Here is a 22,406-nt window from a genome sequence, read left to right on the forward strand (position 1 = left end):
CGTGTTAATTCTGTGGAAAAGCTTTCAGTTGTCCCAAACACGTGGAGATCAACCAGAGGATGCACATGGGGGAGAAACAGTTTGGCTGCCACCTGTGCCAGGCTAGTTTCTCCCACTCGTTCAATCTGAAGAGACACCAGAGGGTTCACATGGGAGAAATCCTACAGCTGCCCCCGGTGTGAAAGGGTGTTCTTACACCTGCACCAGCTGAAGATGCACCTGAAGGTCCACACGGGATAGAGGCCATTCACCTGCACGCACTGCGGGAAGAGGTACACAGAGAGTAGATTCAGGATACATCAGCAGAAAATGCACACAATAGTAGTGTATAGTGATGTAATGTAGTACTAGTTAGTTTGTCATCAATTACGTTAGTTTAGGATGTAGTAGGGAACTGGATGAGGTGAACTGAGGAAAGAATGAGTATGATGAGGCAGAGTAGATGATATGGTGATGGTTGATGTGATGGTGTCTAAAGATTATTCACTAATGAAAAGTGACAGGGGGGGGGACACACCCTTGGGGCCTGGGGTCACGGCCAGGGATCAGCCATTATTGATGGCGACCCTGGAGCAATTAGGGTTCTTTTTTTTTTTTTAACTAAGCAAGTCAGGTACCAGCTTGTGATAAAAGTTATTCTACTTGTCACATATCACGTTGTGCAATAAAAGTACTATACTTAACATTATGTGAGTATATGACCATTTCGTTGAAGTTAAATACAAAATTGACTCTGTGCTGATTGACTCGGTTATTTTTTATCATTACAAGGACTGAGTTTCCCTTTTCAGTCGAACCGAAACATACTTAATTCTTGAATCAACACATTGACATCCCCCCCATAATAAACTCCAATGGCTCAATATTGTTAGGTACTTAAATCACAGTGTTCAAGATGGGGCTTGACAGTTAACATTTTATAATATCATGTGTCTGTGTGTACAGCAAAGAGTTTCTTATAAACTTTTATGCTTTTCAGTTAAATTTGTGTTTACAGTCAATGAGGACCTACTGATATCCAGTGTTGAAGGCGGGAGAGACTGGACCTCTGAAGCGGCTGGTCACAAATACTGGCCCCGGATCAGGACCCTGGATCAGGAGCCGTCCCTTTTCGTTCCCGAGTCTGAACCAGGTCCCAACCGTGAGGGACAGAGACTCCACCACAGAGAACACAACCAGTGGACAGGTGGACTGAACAACCTCAGTCCTGGTGGTCATCAGAGTGACGGAGGCTCCAGTCAGGGATCCAGTCTGCAGCCCAGAACATTCTCTTCACAGTCTAAGTGCAGTGATGAAGCAGGACCTGAGGCTGATAGAGATGGACCCTCCTGTTCCTATGATGCAAACACCACAGTATCCATGATGAACTGAGCAGGTCATCTTTGGCTTTAGCCTTCACAGAGGGTGGTGGGAGTCTAACAGGAAGCCTTTCTTCTCCTTCAGGATCTTGTCTAATGCCTGGTGACTGGGTTCAAGTCTAGCCTTCCTCAGTTGCCTCATGGTTACACCACCAATACAGACAGGGTCAGGTTGAGCACTCACCAGAAGAAGCACCTAGCCTACAACACAGCACACAATCCCAACAACACCCAAACAATGGCTAGATGTCAAGGAGGGAGCTCAAAAACTAACAACCTGAGGGTGGTGGCTCCTGCTTCTACCTCCTCTGGTGTCATTGGGTCACAATGTGGGAGACTAAGAATTCGGATGGACACTGACAAGCCGTATGCCTGCCTCACGTGTGGGAAGTGCTTTGCTAACGCAAACTACAGTATGTGAAGGAGCACCAGACCGTTCCCACCAAGGAGAGGCCCTACAAGTGTAAACTATGATACAATACCTTCTCCTTCCTGACTAATGTTAACAAACATAGGAGTGTCCACAGTGGAGATAAGCCACACCACTACGATTTGAGTTTTACGCAGGGGATATCTGGGAACCATTCTTTAGCTGAGCTTGAAATATAATGATGATAGTACATTTGATTTGTAATGTAATAAGCAGTACCGTAAAAAAACAGCGCGCATAACTTAAACATTCAACCACACCCTTTCAGCCACAATGCCAACCAATAAGATCCTTTCTCTTCAGTATAAACGGAAGTGAACAGTGACCAAGAATAATTTCCACATTAGCGTTTGTCGTTATTTAGCCGTGCATGAACACATTGTAATTCAAAATATGACACATTTAACAGCATAACATACACCAGGTAGTGTCTAATTCACGTTGGAGACCGGACTTGGTTGATAATTGTTCTCGGTAACTACTAACGTTAGCTAGCGAACAATGGATCAATGTATGGTTTTTCACACTCAAATAGCCTCCATCATGGAGGTACTAGCGAATGCAGCCGTGGCAGAGATCTGTAAACTCGTAGACGACGACTATGCAGTGTTTCGTTTGGAAATCACTCAAAGCCAGAAAGAAAACCGGGCAATGCGGAGGAAACTACAGCTACTGGAACTGAAGGTATCACGGGAGCGCGTCCTCGCCAGTCGTCCCAGAAGTGTCAAGATCCTCGACCGATACAGAGGAATGGCAAGAGGTAGGCCCTTTCCCATATGCGCGACTTGTTTACCACAGATGTGGTTAACCGGAATTGGGTCTTGGTCAGTTTTTTTAGATGGTATGCAATAATCCCCCTGATTACTAAGCCGTCTTGCACAACAATAGCACAACAATATCACATTCTAACTAGTTTCTTCATTTACTGCATTTCGTTAAATAAATAGTATATCAAAAAGTTATGAGAAGTGTTACCTTACATCCTGGCCAATTCTACACAGTGTCATTCGTGTACTGTTGAGCAATGACCATAGTTAACCTATCCACCTCTTTTCCCCCCATCACTCTCTCAGGTGAAGGACATCTCACTGGAGGCCACAGGAGCTTTGTGAAGCCAGCGGGACACAATACATGGCGAGATGACCAACCAATCACTGTTAATGAGGGGAGTGAAACCTCAACCCAGCATGTTATTGTGATAGAGGTTAGTGTAATAGTGTTATGTAAAAAATGTGTTACTTTGTAAATCAAATGTGGACGGTTTATTTCAGCAATGCTTTCCTTAGCTATTTACTTGCTTACATGTACAGTGCATTCGGAAAGTATTCAGACCCCTTCCCTTTTTTCCCACTGTTATTACATCCTTATTCTAAAATTGATTAAATACATTTTTCCCCTAATCAATTTACACAAAATACCCCATAATTACAAAGCGAAAACAAGTTTAGATATTTTTGCCAATGTATTTAAAATAAAAAACATACCTTATTTACGTAAGTATTCAGACACTTTGCTCTGAGACTCAAAATTGAGCTCAGGTGCATTCTGTTTCCATTAATCATCCAATGAAGTAGAAACATCAAGGAGTCCACCGGTGGTCAATTAAATTGATTGGACATGATTTGGAAAGGCACACACCTGTCTAAACAAGGTCCCAGAGTTAACAGTGCATGTCAGAGAAAAAAACTAAGCTGTGATGTTGAAGGAATTGTCCGTAGAGCTCCGAGACAGGATTGTGTCGAGGCACAGATCTGGGGAAGGGTACCAAAATATTTCTGCAGCATTGAAGATCCCCAATAACACAGTGGCCTCTATTTTTAAATGGAAGACATTTTTGAACCACCAAGACTCTTCCTAGAATTGTCTGCCAGGCCAAACTGAGCAATTGGGGGAGAAGGGCCTTGGTCAGAGGTGACCAAGAACCCGATGGTCACTGTCAGAGCTCCTCTGTGGAGATGGGAGAAGCTTCCAGAAGGACAACAATCTCTGCAGTAGTCCACCAATCAGGCCTTTTATGGTAGTGGCCAGACAGAAGCCACTTCTCAGAAAAAGGCACATGACAGCCCGCTTGGTGTTTGCCAAATGGCACCTAAAGGACTCTCAGACCATGAGAAACAAGATTCTCTGCTCTGATGAAACCAAGCTCTTTGGCCTGAATGCCAAGCATCACATCTGGAGGAAACCTGGCACCAACCCTATGGTGAAGCATGGTGGTGGCAGCATCATGCTGTGGGGATGTTTTTCAGGGACTGGGAGACTAGTCATGATTGAGGAAAAGATTAACGGAGCAAAGTACATAGATCCTTGATGAAATCCTGCTCCAGAGCACTCCGACTGAGGCGAAGGTTCACCTTCCAACAGAACAACGACCCTAAGCACACAGCCAAGACAATGCAGGAGTGGCTTTGGGACAAGTCTCAATGTCTTGAGTGGCCCAGCCAGAGCCTGGACTTGAGCCCGGACTTGAACCTGACCAAACATCGTTGGAGAGACCTGAAAATAGCTGTGCAGCGACACTCCCCATCCAACCTGACAGAGCTTGAGAGGATCTGCATACAAGAATGGGAGAAACTCCCCAAATACAGGTGTACCAGCCTTGTAACGTCATACCCAAGAAGACTCGAGGCTGTCAAGTGCTTCAAGAAGTACTGAATAAAGGGTCTGAATACTTATGCAAATGTTACATTTCAGTTTTTATTCGTAATACATTTACCAACATTTCTAAAAACCTGTTTTTGCTTTGTCATTATGGGGTATTGTGTGTAGATTGAGGAGGAAAAACAATCGAATCCATTTCAGAATACGTCTAACAAAATGTGGAAAAGGCGAAGGGGTCTGAATACTTTCCTTATGCACTGTGTTTTGTGTGGACCCCAGGAAAAGTAGCTGCTGCTTCAGCACCCTGAATTTTATGGCCCAAAAAACTTGCATAAACAGTGAATATAATATAGGCTAGTGATGTGCGAGTTGACTCATAACCGCATTGCTCGCGGTTATATCCGCATTCCGCGGGGCGGGTGGATTTAGTGTCATGGAATATTGTATGGGTGGGTTGATAGAAGAGAAAACAATGCATAAATCCATACATGTGCAATTCATATCTATAGGCTTCTTTCTTTTATTATATGCATAAGCCAAGCTTTAGGGCCTAACTGTACACGCGCCAAATAGGCTACACAATTGTTTTTTGTTTCAACTACTGTGTTAAGATATCACAGGATCCGGCAGTCTAAAAGGAGAGTTTGAGCACAAGAGAACCATAGAAAAAAATATGGTCCAAAATGTAAGGTTTTATTTACAAGTGCACATTACAAGGTGAATATTTACAAAAATGGCTCAGAATTTATCCAACAATTAAGTCCTGGTAGCCTTTTGCAGTCGACAAAGGGCAAAATCATGCATTAGCAACTGAAAGGCAAAACGCATAAAGACTATAACGGGCCAACAAACCTCACTCGACTGAGAATTTGTTTAGAGAACTTAACGTGTTGCTATCTTCACAGCAGTTCTACTGATAATGGTAAAGAACGGGGCTTATATACCCACAATATCCCCCGGCACACCCAGTTGGAGAGAAACCATACCGATGCAAACTAAGCGGATACATGGCTAGATCATTGTAAAAGACACTAAAAGGAAATCCGATAGACAAACTTAAATCATAATTGCTACAGTTATTGGTTAAGCAATAGAATGGATCATTTTCCGAATATAGCATGACTCCAAAACGGGACTAACCAATGCAATGACCGATTGCATGAGGTGTGAAGTGCGTGCGCTAGCAACACTGCTTGCCCGACACCAACGGATGGCAGGGAGCTCGGCCCCCGTGATGTACTGCGCTGTATGCACTACCCTCTGTAGCACCTTGGGGTCGGATGCCAAGCAGTGATGCAGCCAGTCAAGATGCTCTCAATGGTGCAGCTGTAGAACCTTTTTGAGGATCTGAGGGCCCATGCCAAACCAACAGGTAGCCTATTACAATGAATTAAACTTGTAAAATAAAGCATATTCTTTCTTATAAACAAATGAAATGGTCCTTGAGTTTGTTACTTCTAATAGCACAAACGAGTGGTGCACTCATAAGTGTAATGCAGTTTATACACTGAACAAAAATATCAAAGATTTTACTGAGTTACAGTTCATATAAGGAAATCGGTCAATTGAATTAAATTCATTAGACCCTAATCTATGGATTTCACATGACTGGGAATACAGACATGCATCTGTTGGTCACAGATACCTTTTTAAAAAACAAGGCAAGGGCGTGGATCAGAACCAGTCAGTATCCAGTGTGACCACCATTTACCTCATGCAGCGCGACATCTCCTTCGCATAGAGTTGATCCGGCAGTTGATTGTGGCCTGTGGAGTGTTGTCCCACTCCTCAATGGCTGTGCGAAGTTGCTGGATATTGGCAGGAACTGGAAAACGCTGTTGTACACGTCGATCCACAGCATCCCAAACATGCTCAATGGGTGATATGTCTGAGTATGCAGGGCATGGAAGAACTGGGACATTGTCACAGTATCACTGTGCATTCAAATTGCCATTGATAAAATGCAATTGTGTTCATTCTCTGTAGCTTACGCCTGCCCATACCATGACCCCACTGCCACCATGTGGCACTCTTCATAATGTTGACATTAGCAGACTGCTTGCCCAAACAATAACAACCAATAGCTACCAAGCCAAGGGCTGTGGCTCCTAACTTGGTCGAGATATCAAACAATAGCTCACATTGTTCAGGAAAGGTCAGTGCTGCTCACAACATTCTAGCCTGTTCTACATTCCAGCAGGCCTGCTCTATGAAGTTCTAGCTAACAGTCAGCCAACAGCCTGCTCATTTTATGAACAATACGCCATCTGCCCGGTACAGTTGAAACCAGGATTCATCCATGGGAGCACACTTCTCCAGCGTGCCAGTGGCCATCAAAGATGAGCATTTGCCCACTTTAGTCATTCACGACGCCGAGCTGCAGTCAGGTTAAGACCCTGGTGAGGAAGATGAGCACGCAGATGAGCTTCCTTGAGAAGGTTTCTGACCGTTTGTGCAGAAGTTCTTCAGTTGTGTAAACCCACAGTTTCATCAGCTGTCCGGGAGGCTTCCCACAGGTGAAGAAGCCGAAATGTGTAGGTCCTGGGCTGGCGTCGTTACACGTGGTCTGCAGTCAGCATGCCATTTGCATGCTTCTTTGAAACTTGACATCTGTGGTATTGTGTTGCGAAGAACTGCACATATTGGAGTGCACCTTTGTAATGAAGCTTAATCAGCTTCTTGATATGCAACACCTGGCAGGTGGATAGATTACCTTTGCAAATGAGAAATGCTCACTAACAGGGATGTAAACAAATTTGTGCACAATTTTAGACAAATCTTTTTGTGCATATGGACATTTTCTAGGATCTGGAGAACGGTGGTTTGCGAAGAAGCAAATCATCACATGCTGTTCAAAAGGCCTAAATATTCAATAAATGAATAGCCTAAATGTTGAATAAAGACAATTATTCAGAATATTTAAGAGAGAAAGTGAACTGTACAGCGCATTTTCTATATTTGCAGGCCTACCTGTTAGGGTAACTTGGGGTAAAATGCCGCCAGAGGTAATCGCTCCCCTGCCTGTACTTTTCACAGAAACTACTTCGTTACAATTACTTTCCCTGGATGCCACTACTCTTTCTCTACAAAAACATCTGTCTCATAACAATTTAAGCCAATCAACAAAAATTGAGGTAGGGTGGGTTTTTACCCAAAGTTACCCTACAATTGATCCGTGTTACATTCAGCCCCACTCTCCCCTATGGACTCATTGTGAAGTAGTAACAAGTACCACTGCTAAAAACTCGGTTTCAAAATGGTGCAGTTCGTGCATATTTAGGAGTTGATAAATAAATAAAGTAGGAATGGAAAGCTGGGAACCCCCTCTTTTTAACAAAGGCCATTTTAAAATCGTTTCCCCCTGCGATTGCATTATGAATTGTTGTGCATTGACTGCTTGTTTCCCCCTCTATGGCACTCGCAAGTCGCAACTTGAATGTGCCTTGAGTAGGGTTGAGACGATAAAATTAAATTGAATATTGTGATATTTGACATTGACGATATATTGTGACGCGATATTTGGAGTCGCATATCGTAGAAGAGGTCTCCCCAAATATCGCCCAATCCTACGTAATAGGAATATTTCTCTCGAATAGTACGCACAACAAGCCGACTAGTAAATAGATAAGCTATTCTAGTATGGGAATGCCTGGTTTTGTTCGTCATTACTCGTTTTGTTTGCAGAGGAAATTAAATGTGAACTGTTCTAGCATCTTCAATGTGGGCCTTTTTCATGTGGCATATTTTTTTGCCGTGGGATAAATTATTTTGCCGCGGCGAACCGCTAAATGACTGCCGTGGGAAAACTACAGTAGAACACACTAGAGTACAGTAATGTACTGTACTTCGATGTCCAAACTTGTGAAACAGACGTGTGATGGTTTCAAATTTTGTCTGGTCCTGATCAACCAAAGGTGGTCTTGGGGGTGGAGCTCATTAGAATAATAGCCAGTGTGTAGAATAATAACCAAATATGCAAAATACAGATATTACATATTTTGCTACCTTTGTGTACCTATTCAGGATACATCATTTCTGTATAGTACAGATCAGGGACCCATGATGTATTTCTGTTAACTTCACTTACTGTAGTTCAATAACCAAAAGACATTTCTTCAAACTCAGCGTGTCATGTCATAGCTGACACCCCATTATTTCTGCAGACATCTTTGAATCTTAAGTCAGAGCAGATATTCAAGTTTTTGGAAAACATGGTTGCATAAAAAAAGAGGGACATTTTACTGTAATTCTGTTACCAAAATGTGCATTTGTACAGTTCTTCCGCTAAATGTGTTTTTGAAATTCTCTGTATAAATGATTCAAAATAGTCCTTGTGCATAGAGTTGTATGGTTTGTTAAACTTTGAAATCAATGGTTTTTGTTTGGCATGCATTTTAAAGTGAAAAGTAAGTAATTCCATTACACCATAATTTAAATGGTTCTATTTACGATGATGATCGGGACCTGTTAGTGGTAGTTTTGTGATAAATGCACTGTGCATTTTTCTAAACGTTCCCAATTTTAATGTTCACACCCCTAACAGTTAAGGGTAGCCTAGTGGTTAGAGCGTTGGACTAGTAACCGGAAGGTTGCAAGTTCAAACCCCCGAGCTGACAAGGACAGGCAGTTGACCCACTGTTCCTAGGCCGTCATTGAAAATAAGAATTTGTTCTTAACTGACTTGCCTGGTTAAATAAAGGTAAAATAAAAATAAATAAATAGCCTAATTTTCTTGTGTCAGTCGGCACATGCAGAGGCCTCAGGTCCTGGAAGATTCTCTCTGGTCAAGCAGGAGAGGACTGAAGGAGAGGACCCACGAGACGGCAGACACATCCAGACTGGAGAAGAGGCTGGAGTGGAACTCCCTTCGCCCCAGCCCAGGACCCGACGAAACATCACTGAGGTCAGTGTAATGCCGTCCTCAAGTCAGAGACCGACACAGAGACTTTACCTGTAACACAAAGGCTGTCACCGACTAAGAGTTGTCTTTTCTTTTGACCAATCGATTGTTTTAATCAAATATATGCAGATTGGTTGATGCTTTAAGCGAACTGTTTGATGAAACAATTAAGACACACAAATGATTAGAGGGAGTCCGACCACAATTGATTTGATTGCGCCGCCTGGCTCAGACTTGCTGCACTTTGTTTAAAAAAAGGACAGAGTGACTGCTGTCTCTCCCTCTCCTCCCTGCTGCAGTGACCACAGAACATCAGTGTGTATAGCACTGTCTGTGTTGCAACAACTTTTCAGTCAGAAATGGCTGTAAAGGCTATGTTACCAAAATCTAATTTGTTTCGGAAAAACATTCCCTATTCCCTCAACCCTTGCTGTCTTTGTGACACATGTATGCTTCGCATGCACGCGACAAATAGGGCCTGACCTATAGCATATCATAAGCGCATCAATAAATAGGTTATAACAAACTGAATGCTGTAACTCATGTGACAGCAAAATGGATGCAGAGGATGTGACCAATAAACTCAAAATGGGGAATGTTTACTGGCTGTGCAGGAGTTAAAAGTGAAGTCAGATGAATACATTTGACTAGTTGGGGAAAATACTGTAGCTCAAGAAAAATAAGACAGCGCTTTATAACCATTATAGACTTACTAAATATACCCACACACTAACAAACACCTACTGCACAAGTCAAAATAGTTGAGTCAGATTTAGTCTGATGAGCAGACTTATTTTTACCCACAACATCATATTTATGTCTACATGATTGGTTTTACAACAGCAAAATAATTATAACTACAGTACAGGTCTCATGTAGTGGAGATGGGTAAACACTCCATGTTGAACATGTTTATTATCTGTGTGTACGTACCTGAGGGAGTGTATGTCTGTGTGATCTGTATCACCTGTCTCTTCCAGGAGGAGGAAGAAGGTCCAGAGGTGCAGCTGGTAAAGGAGGAGGGTTTGGGGAACCCTGAGGGGACCATGGTCATGGAGGACAACCAGACTACACCTCCTCCTGAACCCACAGAGGAACCAGCTGAGCAGCACAGGACCACACACAGTCTCACTGAGGTGAGCCCACTGTGAACTACTGTCTGTATGGTATTAGGTCAGGGTCCATAGCCACAATACCTCTCAGAGTAGGAGTGCTGATCTAGGATCAGTTTTTTTGTCTTTTAGTTCATAATGAATAAGACGATCAGGTCTGATACCCGATCAGCACTTCAACTCAGACTCTGTGGATACGGGCCCAGGTCTTGATTAATTTTGTCCTAAGTGTGGAACCATGCCTTTTGAATGATCAAACCATGAAAATGTCAAGTAATCAAATCAACTAACGTGTTTGCATAGTACTCCTAGCAATCCCTCATTGCCCAATCAGAAGATGCTCCATATACCCGATTTCAGTAACACTTTACATAACACATTTTGACACGGTCTAATCCATGTCATAAAACTGTCATGACACATATTTACACATGTTGTGATCTATATTACATTATTGTATGGCACCCACATGTATTCAACTACAAGTAACTTGTAGAAAATACACTTTGACACCCATGAAGCATTATAACCATCCTGTGTCGCTTTACTTGGACAAAGAAAATACACTGACACTGTCAAGAAGCATTAGGACTATCATATAAGCCAGATAAGGGCATATACATGATAGACCTATGTCAGTCATCAGTCAAAAAGAGGGTGTCTTTTCCTGCTCTTGAAATCTGCTCCTGCATTCATCAGCAACAAAGCATTGGGGAAGGTGCATGTCTGACATCAATTTGTGCACGATTACAATAATATATGAGTATGGTCAATTTCAGTAAATGTTCCAGGTAGGATTTGTGGGTTTTGACGCTCTTATGTAGGTGTCATAACCAGCCATAAAATAATGCAATAGGTTACAAGAGGTCTAAGTATGTCTCATTGCCATATTTTGACAGGTTATGTCAGCTGTTGCGATATTGACACGGTTATGACCGTGTTATGATGCTAGGTGTCACGTAAAGTGTTACCCACATGTCTTGATCCAACAGCCTCTCACTCTGTATCTCTTACAGTCAGTAGACATGGATGATGGGAAGCCTGATCTGCTGATAGTCAAAGAGGAGACAATAGAAGACGGACCCGAGAGCATTGATCTGCTGAGTGGACTAAAGATGGGGGCGCAAGGTAAGAGAGAAATACATATAACCTACATACAGTAATAAATCTTCCTGACCATTTTTATTTTCCTTTTCTTCATTCATAAAATTAAATCAATAGTGCTTGTTTACATAGAAAAACACATCTTAATGTATGAACTTGACCAGATAATTGACAAAAAAAATCTCCATATGTAGCATTCTCTTCCATGTTTGTAAAGTTTATTTTCTACCCTCTTCCTGCAGGTGATTGGATGGAGGCTAAAAGAGGAGACTGGACAGCCATCTCTGATTCCCAGACCGGTGCAGCCAAGGGCCCAGGGGACAACATCACAGAGCAGGCCAGGACCAGAGGCGAGGTCAGTGGATGGGACAGCGTCCTCAACTCTAGGCTGGGGAACAACATTGTTAACCAGAAACAGACAGTCGAACACAAAACAACAACCGAATTTAGTCTCCATGCCAACAGACTGGCAGAGACCAGGGCGAGGTGTAGATTTGGTCTGTGGGGACGGGGAGGTGTCCGTATGTGGAGGGAGAGAACAGACACAGACTCTGCTAACGATGCTCCGTCCTGCTCCTATAGTTGTGATTCAGAGAGACTGATGGCACCTCAGGTTAAGCCCCTAGCAGGTGCTGGCTTCAGCCTGCCTTCTATAGGATCTATCAACTGGAACATGGACCCTGCGACAACACAGACACTCCCTGGCTTTCATGCTCCTCACACTCTCCTATTAAACCAGACCTCAGACAATGCCAGTGTCTCAACACTAAATGGCTACACAAGCCCATTGACCAATGACAGTAGTAGAGATGGAATCAGTAAAGGTGGCAGCGCCAAAGAGAAGCGCTTCCCATGTTCATTCTGTGGGAAAGCCTTCAGTTTCCCCAAACATGTGGAGATCCACCAGAGGATACACACTGGGGAGAAACCGTTCGGCTGTAGCCAGTGTCACATGCGCTTTGCCCAGGCTGGCCACCTGAAGAGGCACCAGAGAGTCCACACAGGGGAGAAACCCTACAGCTGCCCCCAGTGTGAGAAAAGGTTCTCCCACCAGCATCAGCTGAAGCTGCACCAGAGAGTCCACACAGGGGAGAAACCCTACAGCTGCCATCAGTGTGAGAAAAGGTTCTCCCACCAGCACCATCTGAAGATGCACCTGAAGGTCCACACGGGAGAGAGGCCGTTCGCCTGTACGCACTGCGGGAAGAGGTTCTCAGAGAAGAGCTCTCTCAGGATACACCAGCAGAAAATGCACACAGCCCATGTATAGAGTATAGTGATATGTAGTACTAATTATTTTGTTTGCAGTTAATTATGTTGGTTTTGGATGTATAGGGAACTGGATGAGGTGAACTGAGGAAAGACTGAGTATGATGAGACAGAGTAAATTATATGGTGATGGTGTTTGTAAATATGCTTCACCGATGAAGAGTGACAACTCTGTCCCTTTAGGTTAATACTGGTGTTTTATAATAAGGAAATGATAGTGCCTTAATTCATGTTTACTTTAAATAAAGTAGTGATGTGTGTAATGTTGAACCTTTTCCAAAGTACTTTAAAATGTAATTTATCAAAGCAAGGGTACCAGATTTACATAAGTTATTCTGCACTGAACAAAATAAATGCATCATGTAACAACTTCAAAAATGTTACTGAGTTAAAATGAATTCGTTAGTCCCTAATCTATGGATTTCACATGATTTGGATTCAGTGTTGTGTTCAAGACCACCTAAAGCGAGACCAATTCAAGACCGAGACCAGAAAAACCTGAGTCCAATTCAAGGCGATTGGTATTTTGTCCAATCGCCACCATTGTAAGAGTTAAACATGTCCAGTATTTCTTTAGACATTAAGAAAAAATGCATGCTAAGGGAAAATAGAGCCACTCTACAAATTACTAACCCAAACACAGTGGGGAACAATGAGGTCCTTCTACATCTTCAGAGAAGGGCTAAGGATTTGTAATGTAATATAATAATGCTATTTACATCACTATTTTCAATTATGTTCTGATTTAATCTATTGCATTTTTGTTGGAAAGGGTTAACACTCAAGAGAACAAAGATTCAATCATGATGTCTCTGGGTAGATAAATCTAGCTTGCCATGTAAGCCATTGGCTAGGCCACCAGAGGCTAGGCCACCAGAAGCTAGGCAGAAGGGATCTGCCATTCAACTGTATAAGGGCAAAATTTTGGCGTGACAATGGAATCAACCAATTACATTTTGACTTGTAATGAATGGGTTGAACCGTTTTTACAAAAAAAACATATGGAAACATCTGCCTTCTCAATGGCCAACAGGTCACTGCACAATAGTGAGCAGTAGTTCTCATGGTCGAGCTAGCTATCTTTAGTTGTAGGCTCGTTTGCAGTGGCTGCAGCAGTTATTGAAGAAGATGTTGCTAATGTTAGCTTCTCCCTTTTCAACAATAACTTCCAACAAGAAGTTAAGTTTCAAATTATCATCTGGTGAGTTGAACTGTTTTATTGGAGCTCACTTGCTTTTCTTAGCCATCTCTTTGAAAATATCTTGTAAGAAACAATGTTGCATTTAAACTTTAGGTCACCGGTTACTTTGTGTTAAATGGTTTTTGCAGTGGGAAGTAATAGTTCTACATTTTCATTAGGAAATGCTTCGCCCCCAATGGTTGTGTTTTTCTTTTCTTATGATTGGGACCTACTGGCTTATCTCTGTGAATGGACTGCTTATCCTTTAACATCATGCTGCAGTCTTTCCATCGGCCCCATGGAGAAGTGGGTATACTCAAATTTTCCCAAAATGGCCTGCCCAGCATAGGCAATTAAGTCTGGCAGCCCAACTGATTGGCAAACGTACTGCAAATTAAGAAATCATGTGACTAAATAAAAATAAACTACACTATGAAACAAAGAGAAATTATATAACGAATGATAGTAAAAAGCATTGGGGCACCTTAAATGACATTTCCTGGAGAAAAAAAAGCCATCTTGGCTCCTTCATTCATTGAATCAAATGGCACATTCATCAAAGCCCACTGATAATGCAAACTACTAATACATTTTAATTGGCAAGTTAAGCAAACTTAAGTATGACATGCCAGCAACAAACGCTGACACTACACATTCAAGTATATCGGACCAAATTTAAAGACGATTTGTACTTTTGAATTCCGTAAAGTCAGTGTGGAAGAGGTGAAAAATGTATTGTTTATCAACAATGACAAGCCACCGGGGTCTGACAATCTGGATGGAAAACTACTGAGGATAATAGCAGACGATATTGCCACATCTTCAATTTAAGCCTACTAGAGAGTGTGTGTCCTTGGTCCTGGAGGGAAGCTAAAGTAATTCAGCTACCCAAGAATAGTAAAGCCCCCTTTACTGGCTCAAATAGCCGACCAATCAGTCTGTTACCAACCCTTAGTAAACTTCTGGAAAAAATTGTGTTTGACCAGATACAGTAAACAAATTGACAAAATTTCAGCATGCTTATAGGGCAGGACACTCAACAAGCACAGCACTTACACACATGGCTGAGAGAAATTGATGATAAAATGATTGTGGGGACTGTCTTAGACGTCAGTGCAGCTTTTGACATTATCGATCAGTCTCGGCTGGAAAAAGCGTATATGTTATGGCTTTACACCCCCTGCTATAATGTGGATAAAGAGTTACTTGTCAAACAGAACACAGGGTGTTATTTAATGGAAGCCTCAAATATAATCCAGTTAGAATCAGGAATTCCCCAGGGTAGCTGTTTAGGCCCCTTGCTTTTTTCTAAACTACTGGCACACAGCTCGGACCCACATGCATACCCCACAACACATGCCACAAGAGGTCTCCTCAGAGTCCCCAAGTCCAGAACAGAACAGACACACAGTACTACATGGAACTCTATTTCACATCAAATAACTGACACAAACAGTAAAATATGATTTTAAAACATAAACAAACACCTTCTGGAACAGCGGGGACTGTGAAGCAACACAAACATTGGCACAGCCACATGCACACTATACATACAAATGGATTTAGTACTGTAGATGTGGTGGAGTAGGGGCCTGAGGGCACACAGTGTGCTGTGAAATCTGTGAATGTATTGTTTTTAAAATTGTATAAACTGCCTTACTCTTCCTGGGGTCCAGCAAAATTATCTGCTGTTTTGGCATAATAAATACAAATACCCGATGTTTCCCTAATGTTTTTTTATTAGTATTCCTATATCTTTTTCAAATTGGCACTCTCAATCACACTTTTTAAAATATAACATCACATTTTTGTTGTTTTTCTAAGTCCACAATGCTTAAACCACAACCCGAGCCATTTTGGAAGTCTGGGGAAAATCAGAAAACAATTTGTGGAGGTGTGGAGTATTTTTGTAAAAATAATGTATTTGTTTTTGCTCAATCTAATAGGGTGGGCCTGGCCATGCCTGCATCCCTGATGAAAACGGGGCATGATGACTGAACAAGTAGCCTACTAACAAAGACCTTGGCACAAACCTTTTCAATACCTGGTTTGCATACCCATTTACTTGTAGATATCATAAGTTGAAAAGTCTTTCCTACCTACCCTACCGGCTACTGATGTCATTCTTCTGAGAGCTGCTCCATGCCAAAACCAGAGCTGTGTGCGCTTGCTGCCTGTAGATGACATTCTGCTGAAACTAAGCTATTTGTGCGCCACGCATGTGAATATATTTCACGTGCTATGCGATTGTGTAGGATACTTTGTGCATGATTTCTCTATTGTACTACATAAGTGATAAGTCGTATACCTCCACTACACTACTTTGATACGCGTCAGTGGGGATTAAGAAGTGAGTATACGAAATGGCCATAACAAAATTGTTGGATTACTTGTTAGATATTACTGCATGGTCGGAACTAGAAGCACAAGCATTTCGCTACATTCGCATTAACATCTGCTAACCATGTGTATGGTTTGATTTATACCTGCTTATAGCCTCCGTTTTACAACAAGTGCACTCCTTCTTCATGAGAACACACACTGTTTCCTACTGATAACGTTCGTCTCACCACTGATCAACTCGTTGTTAACTGGCTAGTTAGCATCACTAACAACCTAAGGCAAAGAGATCTATTCCATCGCTATGGCTACAAACGTTCTGACCGGGGACTGAAATTCTAATTAGGACAACTTTAGGGATGAATTCGAGGACTATGCGCTGGCAACCGGTCAACATGAAAAACCCAATGAGTTCCAAGCAGCAACTCTGAGGAGCTTAATGGGCAGAGAATCCAGGCACATCTACCTGCGCAATCTCACACTCAACAACAGTGTGATGCAAAGGCCATGCTGGATGCATTGGATAATTACTTCAGACCTACCAGTAATGTCATTTACGAGCAGTTTGATTTTGGAAGCTAAAAACAGAAAGAGGGTGAGTCAGTAAACAAATTTGTAACCCATTTGAGAGAAAGATCCGCTACTTGTTAATACGGGGGATTGAAAGATGAACTGATTCGGGACAAAATAGTACTGGGAATTGCAAATGAGGACACGCGTCGGCCTCAACCAAGGGAGAGGCTTAACATTAGCAACTGCCATTGAAATATGCCGCACTGCTATGAGAATGAGAGCAATAGAAATCTAAACCCCATGCACCGACGCTGATACTGTTCACACTGTTGCCAGGCAAACATTCAGACAAAACCAATCAAGGCAGAGTAATTCACAACGAACGAACGGTGAACACTGTGGAAATGCACACGCAAAGAGCACTGCCCTGCCTACGGAAAACCATGCAGAGCTTGTGGAACTAATAATCACTTTGCAAAAGTGTCTCAAAAGCAAAAAGGGCAGGATTCACTGTGTTGATGTCACTCAGTGTTAAGAACAGTGAAAGTGACATTTACATGCATGAATACATTGGGGCTGTACATTGCCCTGCTATATTAGACTAAAGCTGTACTCAGGAGAGTACTCCAGTTTGGTGTTTCTGTGGCGCCTGAGGTACACCAACGCAAGCAGCACAAGTTATTGGCTGGGCTCAAGGGCATTGAACCCATCGCTGATGATCGTAGGCCATGGTGACACACACTAAGAAGCAGAACGTGAACACGATGTGAAGTTCCTAGCACTGATGGAGCGCTGCCGATGCGTTTGCCTCGAGCGCACTCACCCCCGCAGAACTACGCACAAATTGAGAGTGCCTCAGCATCCTCATCCCCTGCCAGCACTTCCATCACTACTTACATTTGAAGTCGGAAGTTTACATATAGTTAGGTTGGAGTCATTAAAACTCGTTTTTCAACCACTCCACAAACTTCTTGTTAATCTCTATGGGATATGTGGGACGGTAGCGTCCCACTTCGCCAAAAGCCAGAGAAAATGCAGAGCGCCAAATTCAAATAAATTCCTATAAAAATCTAACTTTCATGAAATCACACATGTAAGATACCAAATTAAAGCTACACGTGTGAATCCAGCCAACATGTCAGATTTCAAAAAGGCTTTTCGGCAAAAGCAAAAGATGCTATTACCTGAGAATAGCACCTCCATAAACAAAAGAGAGAACATATTTCAACCCTGCAGGCGCGACACAAAACGCAGAAATAAAAATATAAATCATGCCTTACCTTTGACGTGCTTCTTCTGTTGGCACTCCAATATGTCCCATAAACATCACAAATGGTCCTTTTGTTCGATTAATTCCGTCCATATATATCCAAAATGTCCATTTATTTGGCACGTTTGATCCAGAAAAACACCGGTTCCAACTTGCGCAACGTGACTACAAAATATCTAAAAAGTTACCTGTAGTTTGACATTTTTTGGCAAATTTTACTTTTGTAATACAACTTTAGGTATTTTTTTAAAGTAAATAATTGATAAAATTGAAGACGGGATGATCTGTGTTCAATACAGGAAGAAAACTAACTGAAGCATGCTTTCTGGTCATGCGCCTCTATCAAACAGAACACATGAAGTGACCCTCGTTCAATATGGCCGTACTTCTTCATTACACAAAGGAATAACCTCAACCAATTTCTAGACTGGTGACATCCAGTGGAAGCAGTAGGGACTGCAAGCAAGTCCCTTAGAAATCTGGATTCCCATTGAAAACCCATTGAAAAGAGTGACCCCCCCCAAAAAATCTGAATGGTTTGTTCTCAGGGTTTCGCCTGCTACATAAGTTCTGTTCTACTCAGACATGATACAAACAGTTTTAGAAACTTCAGTGTTTTCTATCCAAATCTACTAATAATATGCATATCTTATCTTCTGGGGATGAGTAGCAGGCAGTTGAATTTGGGCATGCTTTTCATCCAAATTTCCAAATGCTGCCCCCTATCCTAGAGAAGTTAACAAACTATGGTTTTGGCAAGTCGGTTAGGACATCTACTTAGTGCATGACAAGTCATTTTTCCAACAATTGTTTACAGACAGATTATTTCACTTATAATTTACTGTATCACAATTCCAGTGGGTCAGAAGTTTACAAACACTAAGTTGACTGTGCCTTTAAACAGCTTGGAAAATTCCAGAAAAGTATGTCATGGATTTAGAAGCTTCTGATAAATTATGTCAATTAGCCTGAGTCAGTTGGCAGTATACCTGTGGATGTATTTCAAGGCCTACCTTCGAACTCAGTGCCTCTTTGCTTGACATCATCAGAAGAAATCAGCCAAGACCTCAGAAAAAATGTAGACCTCCACAAGTCTGGTTCATCCTTGGGAGCAATTTCCAAACGCCTGAAGGTACCACGTTCGTCCATACAAACAATAGTATGCAAGTATAAACACCATGGGACCACGCAGCCGTCATACCACTCAGGAAGGAGACACGTTCTGTCTCCTAGAGATGAACGTACTTTTATGTGAAAAGTGCAAATCGATCCCAGAACAAAAGCAAAAAGGACCTTGTGAAGATACTGGAGGAAAAAGGTACAAAAGTATCTACAGTATATCCACAGTAAAACAAGTCCTATATCGACATAAATTGAAAGGCCGCTCAGTAAGGAAGAAGCCACTGCTCCAAAACCGTCATTAAAAAAAGCCAGACTACGGTTTGCAACTGCACATGGGGACATTTTGGAGAAGTGTCCTCTGGTCTAATTAAACAACTGAAGTAAATGCATTTTCATTTGTTATGATTTGACTGTTAAGAACTTAATGGTTGTGCTGTTATGTTTGCACTTTCTATTGAAACAATAATGTTATGGAGTCTAGTTGATAGGTAATCGACTAGCTGGGCTGTTTCCCAGACCCCGTATGTAGGGACTTGTACAATGCATTATTCTTTAATCTAACATATCTTACAGAAAACAAAGCGGTTTTATGCACTTACTGAATGAAAGCTGATAATTATGATTTTTTTTACTCCGCTGGTCTCTGGAAGATATTACGAGGCTTCACTGTCTGAGACAGAGTCAAGACTGAGTACAAATGTATCCGACACAAGACAGACACTCAACATGTCTTGAGTACTACAACACTGCTAAGAATACAGGTATGCATCTGTTGGTCACAGATACCTTAAAAAATGTAGGGGCGTGGATCAGAAAACCAGTCACTATCTGGTGTGCCATCTGCCCGGTACAGTTGAAACCGGGATTCATCCGTGAAGAGCATACTTCTCCAGCATGCCAGTGGCCATTGAAGGTGAGCATTTGCCCACTGAAGTCAGGTCGAGACCCTGGTGAGGACGACGAGCACACAGATGAGCTTTCCTCAGACCTTTTCTGACAGTTTGTGTAGAAATTCTTTGTTTGTCCAAACCCACGGTTTAAATCAGCTGTCTGGGTGGCTGGTCTCAGATGATCCCGAAGCTGAAGAAGCCAGATGTGTAGGTTCTGGGCTGGCGCAGTTACACGTGGTCTGCTGATTTAATATAAAATAAATAATAATAAAATAAAATAACCTCCAAGTGGCTCCATTTTGATACTTGAATCACAGTGTTAGAGATGGGCTTGACTTTGGTTGAAATTTTATTATAAACTGGGTGGTTTGAGCCTTGAATGCTTAACACCCGTATACCACAGGGATGACAAAACATTTATTTTTACTGTTCTCATTACATTTGTAACCAGTTCATAATAGCAATAGGGCACAAGGGGGCGTGGTATATAAATGTTTCTGTGTGTACAGCAAGAGTTTCTTATATAAACCTTTTATATGCTCTTCTGTACAATTTTGTGTTAACAGTCTGCGGTCCATGAGGACCGGCTGATGTCCGGTGTTGCTGACGGGAGAGCCTGGACCTCTGAAGCAGCTGGTCAAAAACCCTGGCCCCAGATCAGAACCCTGGATCAGGAGCCGTTGCTCTTCTTTCCCGAGTCGGAACTAGGACTGAACCACGAGGGACAGAGACTCCATCACCACACAGAACACAACCAGTGGACAGGTGGACTGAACAACCTCAGTCCTGGTGGTCATCCGAGAGACCGAGGCTCCAGTCAGGGATCCAGTCTGCAGTCCAAACCCTTCTCTTCACAGTCTCAGTGCAGGGATGAAGCAGGACTTGGGGCTGATAGAGATAGACCCTCCTGTTCCTATGATACAAACACCACAGTATCCATGATGAACAGAGCAGGTCACCCTGGGCTTCAGCCTTCACAGAGAGTGGTAGGAGACCCTCCTGGCAGTAGTCTATCAGCAAGTCTGTCTTCTCCTTCAGGATCTTGTCTAATGCCTGGTGAATGGGTTCAGGGGAAGCCTGGGTCCAGCCTTCCTCAGCTACCTCATGGTTACCCCACAAATACAGACAGGGCCAGGATGGGCGTTCACCACAAGAGGTACCTAGCCTATAACACAGCACACAATCCCAACAACACCCAAACAATGGGCAGAGGTCAAGGAGGGAGCTCAAAGACTAACCACCTAAGGGTGGTGGCTTCTGCTTCTACCTCCTCTGGTGTCATTGGGTCACAACATGGGAGGCCGAGCATTAGAACGGACGCCGACAAGCCGTACGCCTGCCCCACGTGTGGGAAGCGCTTTGCTGAGGCGAGCTATGTGAAGAAGCACCAGACCGTTCACACCAAGGAGAAGCCCTTCAAGTGCAAACTATGTTACAAGAGCTTCTCCTTCCTGAGTAACCTTATCAGACACAGGAGTGTCCATAATGTGGAGAAATTGTAGCAGTGTGGCTTGAGATGTACACAGGGGATATCTGGGAACCATTTTTTAGCTGACATATTATAGTTATCGTGTGAAGTGTCTTTGGGTAAGAGAGTAATTAACCACATATCCCTCATTAACCCTTTGTTAATTTGTCAATTGAAACAGGCTTGTGTAAATCTGTTTTTAGAGAGACAGTAAACCTAGGCTAGAACAAGGACCATTGTTTTAACTTACTGAGGTGATGTAGATGGAATAAATTAATCATTTTCTCTTCTACTCTATTCTTGCTAACACACTGTTCTTTCTAAACGAGTCTGCGCTCAGCTCGAAAGATAAAATCTCCTATTATTGCTATGTGTAATGTACACTGAACTAAAATATAAACGCAACATGTAAAGTGTTGGTCCCATGTTTCATGAGCTGAAAAAGATCCCAGAAATGTTCCAGATGCGCAAAAAGCTTATTTCTCTAAAATGTGGACAAATTTGTTTACATCTGTTAGTGAGCATTTCTACTTTCCCAAGATAATCCATCCACCTCTCCAGTGTGGCATATCAAGAAGCTGATTATCATTATTTTCTCTTCTGCTCTATTCTTATGAACACATTGTTCTTTCCTTACAAGTTAGTCACGAAACGTGGCCTTCAAATTATGCCAACACTGTGCACCTATACATTCAATAATGACAAACCGTCCCCTTACAAGTCAGAATGTTTAATAAACTTAATTTGAACTTACTCTGCCGATTGTCCGTGGTGTTCATCCTTCTCTTGGTAGACATGTTAGACAAAATATCAACAGGACAGTGTTATTAACTCGACTTCAAAATGTGGATC

The 22,406-nt window shown here is 42.4% G+C and overlaps 1 protein-coding gene across 2 annotated transcripts; it reads left to right on the top strand.

Moving 5' to 3' along the window:
* Window positions 1-2,121: 2,121 nt before the first annotated feature.
* On the top strand, window positions 2,122-21,851 carry LOC112262389 (zinc finger protein 205-like). Of its 2 annotated transcripts, XM_042330487.1 has the most exons (7): window positions 2,122-2,548; window positions 2,862-2,992; window positions 9,128-9,289; window positions 10,267-10,422; window positions 11,415-11,526; window positions 11,745-11,857; window positions 20,653-21,851. In XM_042330487.1, exons 1-7 carry the CDS (start codon window positions 2,290-2,292, stop codon window positions 21,586-21,588), a joined length of 1,869 nt encoding a protein of 622 aa, XP_042186421.1. In that variant the 5' UTR covers window positions 2,122-2,289; the 3' UTR covers window positions 21,589-21,851. The 2 variants fall into 2 exon arrangements, with proteins under 2 accessions (XP_042186421.1, XP_042186422.1); XM_042330488.1 differs by lacking the exon at window positions 20,653-21,851 and having other exon boundaries at window positions 2,124-2,548; window positions 11,745-13,169.
* Window positions 21,852-22,406: the final 555 nt, after the last annotated feature.

The sequence above is a fragment of the Oncorhynchus tshawytscha genome, linkage group LG11 (genome assembly GCF_018296145.1).
Source record: "Oncorhynchus tshawytscha isolate Ot180627B linkage group LG11, Otsh_v2.0, whole genome shotgun sequence".
Taxonomy (NCBI): Eukaryota; Metazoa; Chordata; class Actinopteri; order Salmoniformes; family Salmonidae; genus Oncorhynchus; species Oncorhynchus tshawytscha.

What these genes read in the sequence shown, in the direction of transcription:
- LOC112262389 (XM_042330487.1), top strand. Translation starts at nt 2,290, where the DNA reads ATGGATCAATGTATGGTTTTTCACACTCAAATAGCCTCCATCATGGAG. An exon ending in CCCGACGAAACATCACTGAG is followed by an intron (nt 9,290 to 10,266) that starts GTCAGTGTAATG and finishes TGTCTCTTCCAG; the next exon opens with GAGGAGGAAGAAGGTCCAGA. An exon ending in CCACACACAGTCTCACTGAG is followed by an intron (nt 10,423 to 11,414) that starts GTGAGCCCACTG and finishes TATCTCTTACAG; the next exon opens with TCAGTAGACATGGATGATGG.